General features: G+C 35.0%; 1 protein-coding gene across 2 annotated transcripts in view; it reads left to right on the top strand.

Moving 5' to 3' along the window:
* Nucleotides 1-11,596, top strand: part of CHD1 (chromodomain helicase DNA binding protein 1) — a 74,322-nt gene that overhangs the window by 27,266 nt on the left and 35,460 nt on the right. For both annotated transcript variants that reach the window (XM_009240923.4, XM_054555757.2), the window contains exons 6-15: nt 496-645; nt 749-1,020; nt 2,129-2,354; nt 3,069-3,169; nt 3,402-3,580; nt 4,515-4,642; nt 5,394-5,610; nt 7,170-7,259; nt 8,248-8,438; nt 9,128-9,316. In XM_009240923.4, the coding sequence (XP_009239198.2) occupies nt 496-645; nt 749-1,020; nt 2,129-2,354; nt 3,069-3,169; nt 3,402-3,580; nt 4,515-4,642; nt 5,394-5,610; nt 7,170-7,259; nt 8,248-8,438; nt 9,128-9,316 (1,743 nt within the window). The remainder of the gene's footprint in view (nt 1-495; nt 646-748; nt 1,021-2,128; nt 2,355-3,068; nt 3,170-3,401; nt 3,581-4,514; nt 4,643-5,393; nt 5,611-7,169; nt 7,260-8,247; nt 8,439-9,127; nt 9,317-11,596) is intronic.

Here is an 11,596-nt window from a genome sequence, read left to right as displayed (position 1 = left end):
TAGACTTAATAGACTAAAAATAATAATACAGGTAAGATACTCAGATTAAATATTTGAGATGGTACTACTGGTGCTCTTTTTTTTTTTTTTAATTTTTCTATGTTTCTTAACGTGCACTATTTAAAAAATCGTTTAAAAAGGTGTTTTTCAAAATCACAACCTCTTGAGAATTAAAATGGCATGGATTAGTATCTCTTTTTTTGAGAGGGCAAGTAGAATAATTCTACGAGATTTTCATCTATAATGAAAATTAAAATATCATTTATTTGCTGTTCACTGACGTATAACTGATTAGCAAACTAGAGTTGTGAGAGAAGTCTATGAAGAATATTTTCCAGAGTGTTTTTATTTTATAAATATTTCATTTTTAGCATGAGTAAAAGCAACAGTATTTTTCATAATGAATATAGTTTGGTTGATTTGATCATCTTTGTATTAGGGATAAAACTTGCCATATAACTACAAATAAAAATACTTTATAAATTTTGTCTACAGTGAAGATTGGCAAATGTCTGGGTCAGGATCTCCATCTCAGTCTGGTTCAGATTCAGAATCTGAAGAAGAGAGAGATAAAAGCAGTTGTGATGAAACAGAATCTGATTATGAGCCAAAAAACAAAGTCAAAAGCAGAAAACCTCAAAATAGGTATGGTCTCAGTTTGGTGCTGAAAATTGATTGTGGAAAGTATTCATTCTTTTTGTATATAGTTTCTCAAATCTTGTTTTTTTTTCTCCTTGCCCTTTCCTAGATCTAAGTCAAAAAATGGAAAGAAGATTCTTGGACAAAAAAAGAGACAGATTGATTCATCTGAGGAGGAAGATGATGAAGAAGATTATGATAATGATAAAAGAAGTTCTCGTCGCCAAGCAACTGTTAATGTTAGCTATAAGGAGGATGAAGAAATGAAAACAGATTCTGATGACCTACTGGAAGTCTGTGGAGAGGATGTTCCTCAACCTGAGGAAGAGGAATTTGAAACCATAGAAAGATTTATGGATTGTCGGATTGGGAGAAAAGGAGGTAGTTTTTAAAAAACCATTTACTGTTTGGTTATTTAAATAATATTTACAGGAGTAGAGGGCTGGGCACAGTGGGTCGCCCCTGTAATCCCAGTACTTTGGGAGGCCAAGGCGGATGGATCACCTGAGGTCAGGAGTTCTAGACCAGCCTGGCCAACGTGGCAAAACCCCGTCTCTACTAAAAATAAAAAAGATTAGCTAGGTGAGGTGGTGCGCGCCTGTAGTCCCAGCTACTTGGGAAGCCGAGGCAAGGGAATTGCTTGAACCCACGAGGCTGAGGTTGCAGTGAGCTGAGATTGCAGTGAGCTGAGATTGCACCACTGCACTCCAGCCTGGGTGACAGAGCGAAACTCCATCTCAAAAAAAAAAAAAAAGGTACAGTATTTAAGATTTTTCTACAATGTTGAAAGCTAAAAGGGTGGATTTTTTGTTGTTGTTGTTTTACTTATGTTTTATAAAAGCATACTTTGCTTAGCCTGAGTATCTTCTTAATAACCACCTGACCACATTTCTTTTTTTTTTTTTTTTTTTTTGAGACAGAATCTCGTTCTGTTGCCCAGGCTGGAGTGCAGTGGCGCGATCTCAGCTCACTGCAAGCTCCGCCTCCCAGGTTCACGCCATACTCCTGCCTCAGCCTCCCGAGTAGCTGGGACTACAGGTGCCTGCCAGGACGCCCGGCTGATTTTTTGTATTTTTAGCAGAGATGGGGTTTCACCGTGTTAGCCAGGATGGTCTTGATCTCCTGGCTTCGTGATCTGCCTGCCTTGGCCTCCCAAATTGCTGGGATTGCAGGCGTGAGCCACCATGCTGGGCCTCCACCTGACCACATTTCATATATTGTGGATAATTATAGAATAATGCTGTGGGATCTCAGGTGGACCTCTGTCTTTTTATTTTTTCTAATTTGAAAAAGGAGGGGATTATATTAGATAATTCTGAAATTCTCAGTTTTATTTATGAGCAATAGAATTTCCCATAAGTTTCTATACCCCCGATACTTTATTTAAAAGAGTATATATTTTTGTACTCATATTTTTGAAATTTTCAGTTGAAATATAATCCTACAACAGAATTAATTACTTGGAAGGATCTTGTGCTTTTGTTTTCAGCTACTGGTGCTACTACAACCATCTATGCAGTTGAAGCAGATGGTGACCCAAATGCAGGCTTTGAAAAAAACAAAGAACCAGGAGAGATTCAGTATTTAATTAAATGGAAAGGATGGTCCCATATCCACAACACTTGGGAGACAGAAGAAACCCTCAAGCAGCAGAATGTTAGAGGAATGAAAAAATTGGATAATTATAAGAAAAAAGATCAGGAAACAAAACGATGGTAAGTATGCTGTATGTCATATACTTTTTTTAATAGTTCAAAGATTACTAAGCCTTTATGTTATAAAGAATATGTAGTAACATTAAATGATAGCCTAAAATAACTATAGACTTTATAATACAGTTGGCTGTCTTTGTCCACAGCTTCTCTATCCTTGGTTTCAACCAACCATGGATTGAAAGTATTCGGAGGGAAAAAAAACAACAATAATACAAATTAAAAACAATACAATGTAACAACTATTTGCACTGCATTTACGTTGTAAATGTAAAATTAGGTATTATAAGAACATCTAGAGATGATTTAAAGTATAGGGGAGGATGTGTGTGGGTTATATTTTAGGTACCATGCTATTTCATATAAGGAACTTGAGCATCCTCAGATTCTGGTATCTGTAGAGGATCCTGAACCAATCCCTTGCAGGTGCTGAGGGATGATTTTATTCCATCTCAAGGTAAAACTCCTAGGGGTATACCTATCTAAACCTATCCTTGGTAACAGTCACATAGAGTGTGTCTCATACATTATAAATTACAGATTTTTAGTTAAAAATTAATGATGCTTTATTCCTGTTTGAGTTTCTTTATTACTCAAATTTGGCCCACACAGTGGCGAAATGTGATGTTTTGTGCTACAAATAGTGTTGGGGATGGGAGAGTGAAAGGTTATTTATGGGAGATTTTTAAGTCTATTCCTGGATTAATAATTTTTCAGGTTGAAAAATGCCTCTCCAGAAGATGTGGAATATTATAATTGCCAGCAAGAACTTACAGATGATCTACATAAACAGTATCAAATAGTGGAACGTATAATTGGTTAGTGATAAATGATTCTGGTTAAAAAACTTTCTTTTTATGCTTGAAATAATCTGAAAAAAGTCATAAGTTTGCCACTTACATATCAAACACAGTAGCTTGCTCTTACTAAAACAGTATTGTAAACTAGATAGCTAAATTTTACTTGTGTAGCCTTTACTAGGAATTACGTATCTGATGATTAAATGTAAAAATAAATAAATAAATAAGTAAATGCCTGATTCTCTCACAGCTCATTCCAATCAAAAGTCAGCAGCTGGTTATCCTGATTATTACTGCAAATGGCAGGGCCTTCCATACTCAGAGTGCAGCTGGGAAGATGGAGCTCTCATTTCCAAAAAGTTTCAAGCATGCATTGATGAGTATTTTAGCAGGAACCAATCAAAAACCACTCCTTTTAAAGATTGCAAAGTGAGTATTGTCTAACATTTTAAACTATTAAAAATATATTTATGATTATAAATATTTACAAGCTTGAATACAAGAGTTGGATCCTGATTTCAGATAGACTAAGGGAGAATATTTCTTGGTTAATAGGTCCTACAGGAAGTGAACTTCTGCAATTGCTGTGTGTTTTTTAGTTTTAGTTTTATGATTTTTTTATTTCAAACTTTCTCTTTTAAAAAAATTGTAAATGATGTTTTCGTCAATATATTTTCTTAAGTGTTGTCTTTTATCTTGTTGAGCATCACTATGTCAGAAAGATAAGTTGGTTATGGTGATTGTCAGGAAGGGTTGGGAGAATAAACAGAAAAAAACCCTTGGAAATTAGAGATATGCTCAATTTTAAAGATAGTGGATATTTTCTTAGAAGGTAGAGAAAAAGGAGAGTGATACAGGAAAGTATCCAGAACTACCTTGCACAATACTTTCTGCATGCTTGTAACTTACCCAGAGTTACTAGTGATGTGTTGAGATCTATGGACTACTAGACTTTCTTTCCTTATTACAAGAATTACATTCTTCATAGGGATAACTTGGAATTCAGAAATTGAACGGTAAGCTAAGCCAGTTTTATGGTTTGTAGCTTAAGGCTGGAGCGATGGTTTTGAAAAATTTAACATAGGTTTTGCTTGTGAAATACGTGAGACTCATATTTTGGCAGGAAGTTAATTTTCTCTATAAATTTTTGTTTAAAAAAGAAGGCGAAATATTTCACTGTTCATTTTTGTAGAGTAGTAGAAAACAGTATTGGCTGAATCCTCAGATACATTTTGAGTAATGGAATCTCTGAGCTTGATGATTAGAGATGAAATTTAAGAATTTATGGTAAAGCTGAGGCTTTCATCTTTTAGTATAATTTCTTATATTTAATAGTTCTACATAATGTTTATTTCTACTGAAGGTATTAAAACAAAGGCCAAGGTTTGTAGCCCTGAAGAAGCAGCCATCCTATATTGGAGGACATGAGGGCTTAGAATTAAGAGATTATCAACTGAATGGTTTAAATTGGCTTGCTCATTCTTGGTGCAAGTAAGTATATTTTGAATCATCTATTTAATTTGACAGAGAAAGAATTTACCAATACAGGATTCAGAAAAGATTTCCATTTACATAAAGGATAAGACTCTTTGGCAGTTTATATGCTAGTCTTTGTATTTCCTAGTTTATATAAACAATACTTACTACATACTAGGAAGAAAATCCAGTGGAGTTGGAGTTTAACTTGATTGTTGCCTTTTTAAAATATGTTTTTATTCAGTTTAAAAATCAAAATGCATATCCGTTCTCATCCCACGCTATTCCTGGAATATTTCTCTTTTTCCTAGTTATTTTAATGTCCATTTACTCTTCTACATTTTTTTTCTATCTTCCGTGGCCTCCACTCTACTTTTGTGAATCTCGGTTGCAACTTAGCTATAGTTTTTTTTTAATCTGTGTTCTTCCTATACACTTTTTACTTATTTAATATATCTGGACTCTACTACTAGTAGATGAATTGCATTATTGGCTTCATAATTGATTAGACATAATACTATTAATCCTTAAGCCTCTTCTGGCCCAAAACAGTCATCTCCTTTTACTTTTCTTACAGCATTACTGATTAAGTCTTTAGCTAGATACCTTTACATTTATTATTTGTAGTTAATAAAAGTGGTATATTCTATATAATACCGATCAGATTAATTTTATTTAACTTCATATAAACATATACACGATGTAAAAAGGTTTCTTTGTATATTTGAATATTTCCTTGCATGCTAATTTTTTTTTAACTTTGTAGAGGAAATAGTTGCATACTCGCTGATGAAATGGGCCTTGGAAAAACAATACAGACGATCTCATTTCTGAATTATTTGTTTCATGAACATCAATTATATGGACCTTTTTTATTGGTGGTACCACTCTCCACTCTTACTTCCTGGCAAAGGGAAATTCAGACATGGGCTTCTCAAATGAATGCTGTGGTTTATTTAGGTGACATTAACAGCAGAAACATGGTAAGTTGTTTCCCTGTAAATGTAGAAATCAAAATGTACTTGTCTTTGAGATCAAGTGTTTTTGTCGTCGTTGTTGTTTTGAGATGGGGTTTCATTCTGTCTCCCAGGCTGGAGTGCGGTTGTATGATCTTGGCTCACTGCAACTGGGACCACAGGAGCAAGCCACCACTCCTGGCTAATTTTTTGTATTTTTTAGTGGAGACAGGGTTTTGCTGTGTTGCCCAGGCTGGTCTTGAACTGAGCTCAAGTGATCTGCCTCCCTTGGCCTCCCAAAGTGCTGGGATTACAGGCATGAACCACCGTTCTTGGCCTAACGAGGGTGAGGGGTTTTGTTTTGTTTTGGTCTGTATAACAATCTTTGTTTTTGGCATAGAACTTGCCACAAATAAGTTCTCAGTACAAGTTTAATTGACTATAACAAAGTCAGTTTTGGTTTAGTGTTACTTCATGTATATATTTGACTGTTTTCTTGGTGGGTTTTTTTTTTGTTTTGTTTCCACTCTGTCATCCAGGCTGGAGTACAGTGGTGTGATCTTGGCTCATTGCAACCTCCGCCTCCCAGGTTCAAGTGATTCTTCTGCCTCAGCCTTCCAAGTAGCTGGCATTACAAGTGCCTGCCACCAGGCCCGGCTAATTTTCATATTTTTAGTAGAGATGGGGTTTCACTATGTTGCCCAGGCTGGTCTCAAACTCCTGACCTCAAGTGATCCACCTGCCTTGGCCTCCCAAAGTGCTGGGATTTACAGGCGTGAGCCACCATGCCAGCCTATTTTACATTTTTAATGGAAAATTTCAAATATGCATGAGAACAGACAGAAGAATGTAATAAACCCTCATGTTCTCATCTTAAGTTTCACAAATTTACTGCTAGTTTTTTTTTGTCTATACCTCTACACACTACTTTCCTAGTTACTGTGAAGCAAACCCCAGACATCGTATTTCATCCATAAACATTACATTATTAAATGAATTAATCACTTAGGTTTTCTTAAATAAGACCTTTTCTTTTGTGAAAGATGTGCTTTAAAATTGTGTTTACTTCATTTTTTAAGAAATGCTGTGGTATTTATGTTTTATTTATAAGATTTACATAGCATTTTGGACAATATAAAGAATAACTCTGACTGGGTATGCCGGCTCATGCCTATAATCCCAGCACTTTGGAAGGCCAAGGTGGGTGGATCATCTGAGGTTGGGAGTTCGAGACCAGCCTGACCAACATGGAGAAACCCTGTCTCTACTAAAAATACAAAATTAGCTGGGCGTGGTGGTGCATTCCTGTAATCCTAGCTACTTGGGAGGCTGAGGCAGGACGATCACTTGAACCCGGGAGGTGGAGGTTGTGGTGAGCCGAGATCGCGCCATTGCGCTCCAGCCTGGACAACAAGAGCAAAATTCTGTCTCAAAAAAAAAAAAAAAACCACAAAAACTCTTTTATTACATAAACATATATTAATAGTTACTTACATATTTGAGTGGATTTTAAGTTTTAGATATGTAAGTAAAAGTATAATTTGCGTGATGTTTGTCTTAAAATTGTCCTTCAAATTTCTTAATAGATAAGAACTCATGAATGGACGCATCATCAGACCAAACGGTTAAAATTTAATATACTGTTAACAACTTATGAAATTTTATTAAAGGATAAGGTATGTATTTATTTCTCACGTGTTTTTGTCTCTTGTATATCAGTTTTTTCTTTATCATATGCTGTGGGCAAGATGAGAGAATACCCTAAATCGTGAGTCAGCAAACTATAGCCTGTGGTCTTATTTTTTTAATGGTGCTTGAACTAAGAATGGTTTTTACCTTTTTGAAAGGTTACATTTAAAGGGTCTTAGAAAGAATATGTAACAGAAACCATATATTTATCTGCAAAGTCTGAAATATTTACTATCTGGCTCTTCTTAGAAAAAGCTTGCCAACTCAATCGAATGAAACCAGTTTGTTACAGTGTGTATTGATTTGTAAGCTCTTTAAAGAAGAGGAAGATGCCTAACAGGATTAAGCTACCACTGTGTGAAGCAATGAAGGCTTTATAGATACTGCCTTATTTAATTCCTCCATCTACTTTATATTCACTTTCTCTACTTTATGGAAAAGAAAATCAGTCTCAAAAATGTCTCAAAGAATTTAATGAACTTGGCTATGGTAACACAGCTCTTAAGTAGTGGAATCAGGCCTGCTGTAACTCAGAGACCTAAGTTTAAGAGAGTTCTACAGTTCATAAAAGTTGTACAAAGAATTGTACCTACACTTGGAATAGACACTGTTCTGAATTTGTGTCATAGTTTTTTTTCATATTGACATTAATAGAGGCTTCTATTGGGGTTAGGCTAAAAATCTTTGTAAAAATTTTAAATGACACTGCTGATTTTTCTCTGTTAATTATCAGTTTATAAGCTGATAAAAACTTTGGCTTGATATTACATTCTAGTGGTTAAATTTGTCATAGAAGAAATATGTGCTGAGTTACTTGTGTATTGTAATCTTGAGATTACAATTTTTTTATTTGAAAATTAGACAAAGTTTGTTTTCAATTTTTATTTCATTTTAATAATTGAGTTCAGATTAAATGGGAAGGCTAAATTTGAATTCTGTTTTTCTCTCAAAATACTGTTTTTCTGTTATTTTAAGGCATTCCTTGGAGGTCTAAATTGGGCATTTATAGGTGTTGATGAAGCACACCGATTAAAGAATGATGACTCCCTTCTGTATAAAACTTTAATAGATTTTAAATCCAATCATCGTCTCCTTATCACTGGAACTCCTCTACAGAATTCCCTCAAAGAGCTCTGGTCTTTGCTACATTTCATTATGCCAGAAAAGTAAGACAAATTTACAATTTTAATCATATTGTGTGGATATTATGTTTAGTGGGAAGAAACCCAGGTAATAAGGTCAGTAAGAGTTTTTATTGCCCTAAAAGATTAGATCACAGATTACTAAGAATTTTTTAAAAAGGAAAATGAGGTCAGGTAGTTTGTAATACTATTTGAATTTTTCAATTTTGTTAATAAACTTAAGCCATGTGTAATAAATCACAAGTTGATTTTGCACATGTTCAAAATATACCTTGTTTGAAAAACTAACACAGTACCATTCTTTGTATTTAACAGTAGGAGTAACAACAATGAGTGCTGGTAATCCCTTTTTCTAAATGGGGAAAACTAGACTAGACAAGGCTAAATAAGTTCCCAAAGGTCACTACTTGTTCTCTTTCAGTAGGTCCAGAACTTTAAAAGTATATTTTTTGAGAAATATTTTAGTGATAATTACTCCCATACTTCAAAATACTTCATATTCACTTGATTCAAGAATCATAACTTAAAAAACAACTAATTATATTTCATCATGCATCTTCTTGGGAGGGAGATTTTTTAGAAGTAACTAAGTTTAGCTAATTTTTTTTCTAAAAATCTGTAGTATTTTGTTTATAAATGACTCCCCTAAAAAAAAAAGTTCATACACAATTTAACCTTTTCTAGTAATTGTTCCAATTTCTTAAATTTTAAAGGTTTTCTTCCTGGGAGGATTTTGAAGAAGAACATGGCAAAGGGAGAGAATATGGTTATGCAAGTCTTCACAAGGAGCTTGAGCCATTTCTGTTACGCCGAGTTAAGAAAGATGTGGAAAAATCTCTTCCTGCCAAGGTTGAGCAGATTTTAAGAATGGAAATGAGTGCTTTACAGAAACAATATTACAAGTAAGCTGTACACAGAATACATGTTCTGAACTTTTAATTCTGAAAAGCTTCCATGTCTGTGTCCTGCTTTTGGTGCCCCCACCTTCTCTACAATAGTGTCTTAGAGCAGTTGCAATTCTCGAGTTTCAGAATAAGTTTATTCTGTGTCGTTAGGAGGCAAAAGGAGATTTAATGACATATGCAAAATTATGAGTGACAACACTGTGTAATTCATCTTCTAACACATAATTAATTGCTTTCCTGTATATCATACTGTTACCTTATAAAGAGTTTAAGTGTTAGGATTTCCACAATAATGAAGGTATTATATGATTATGACAGTTAACAGATAGAGGCCAAAAAAAGAAACTTAGAACAAAATTTTAGGCTCTGCTGCTTTTTGAAGAGTATTAACAAATCATAGCTGGTATAAATTTTGTATGTCAAGAGCTATACAGTAGGACTTTTCAAAGAATCAGAAAGGAAAATCTGTTCTAATATCTGTTTAAACATTTAATTGCATAAAAGGAAATATATTGCTACATGCATTTGGAGTTTCAGAAACATTTATATTCTGTGGTAAATCTATAGGTGCCATACATTTGAAAGACTATACTTATTGCATAATTATTTTTATTATGGAAAATTTCAGGCATATACAAAAATAGGATAATTTAATTAACTCTTATACCCATGACTCAGCTACACTTTCTTTCTTTTTTTGTTTGTTTGTTTTTTGAGACGGAGTCTCCCTCTGTACTCCAGGCTGGAGTACAGTGGCACGATCTTGGCTCACTACAACCTCCGCCTTCCAGTTTCAAATGATTCTGGTGCCTCAGCCTCCCGAGTAGCTGGGTTTACAGGTGTGCCCCACAATGCCCTGCTAATTTTTTTATTTTTAGTAGAGACAGGGTTTTGCCATGTTGGCCAGGCTGATCCTGACCCCAAGCAATCCACACACCTCAGCCTTCCAAAGTGCTGGGATTACAGGTATGAGCCACTGTGCCCAGCCCCAGCTTCCCTTTCTACTCATCCCTGGTCATCCCCATTTCCCTCAGTACCTATCCTTTTGAAGCAGATTGGAAACTTTTCCATAAATATTTCTCTGTGTATTTCTAATAATTGATTTTTAAAAGTACTAGTATCACCTGGGCACGGTGGCTCATGCTTGTAATCCCAGTACTTTGGGAGGCTGAGGCAGACGGCTCACTTGAGCCTCAAGAGTTTGAGACCAGCCTGGGCAACATGGCAAAACCCTGTCTCTACCCCAGATACAAAAAACTTAGCCAGGAGTGGTGGTGGGTGCATGTGGTCCCAGCTACTTGGTAGGCTGAGGTGGGAGGGTCACTTGAGCCCATGAGGCAGAGGTTGCAGTGAACCGAGGTCATGCCACTGCACTCCAGCCTGGGTGACAGAGTGAGACCCCATCTTAAATAAATAAATAACCCACTTTAAGATTTCACAATTTAGGAAATTATTGCTCTCTCAGCAGAATCAATTTCTTGATACCAATATTCAGTATCAGTGTTCAAGTTTTCTCTGTTGTCTCAAAAAATTTTTTTACGTTTACTCGAATCGGGATTGAGATAGGTTCATATATGGCAATTGATTTGTCTCTGAGTTTATTATCTATAGGTACTTCTTTTTTGTCAAAATGTATACGATGGGGAAAACAGTTATTCTGTAGAATTTTTCCACAATCTAGATTTTGCATAGTACTTCCCTCTAAAGTAGTTTAATAGTATCCCCTGTATTTCCTATAGATTGGTAGGTAGATCTAGTTGCTTGATAATATTCAAATTAATAATTATGACAAGAGTATATTTTGTAGTACACAGTGGTGATTATCTCATTTTGTTATGGGGTTCTTTAAAAAAAAGTAATGCATTTTGTAGAATATTTGGAAAGAAAAGTCAAAGTAGGAAGAAGACACATTAACCTGTAATTCTCTCAGTGCTAGTCATATATCATGGTTTTTGAACTTAAACTCTTCAAGGTACTTTTTGGCAATTAAGGTAATAAGATACTGCCATAAATTTCTGGAAAAAGTCTTAGAATTTTTACCCCTGGAGAAGTTAATAATAAATTTTTTCTGGATAAGGAAAAATAATTCTTTATTCTTGATTACCTCTTAGGGCATTGAGCATTGTCCATGGGTTTCGTTTTGCTTTTCATTCCAGTTTTGGGGAACTGCCTGTATAACTAGTGGTAAAGAATGGTAATAAAAGAGTATGTACACTAGATATTTGAGACTTTCAAGTCCCTTCAAAAACTGACCTTGTAAAAAGGAAGAAAATAAAA

Source organism: Pongo abelii, chromosome 4 (genome assembly GCF_028885655.2).
Source record: "Pongo abelii isolate AG06213 chromosome 4, NHGRI_mPonAbe1-v2.0_pri, whole genome shotgun sequence".
Taxonomy (NCBI): Eukaryota; Metazoa; Chordata; class Mammalia; order Primates; family Hominidae; genus Pongo; species Pongo abelii.
The sequence above is the reverse complement of the archived record's forward strand: the minus strand, read 5'-3'. Positions and strand labels throughout refer to the sequence as shown.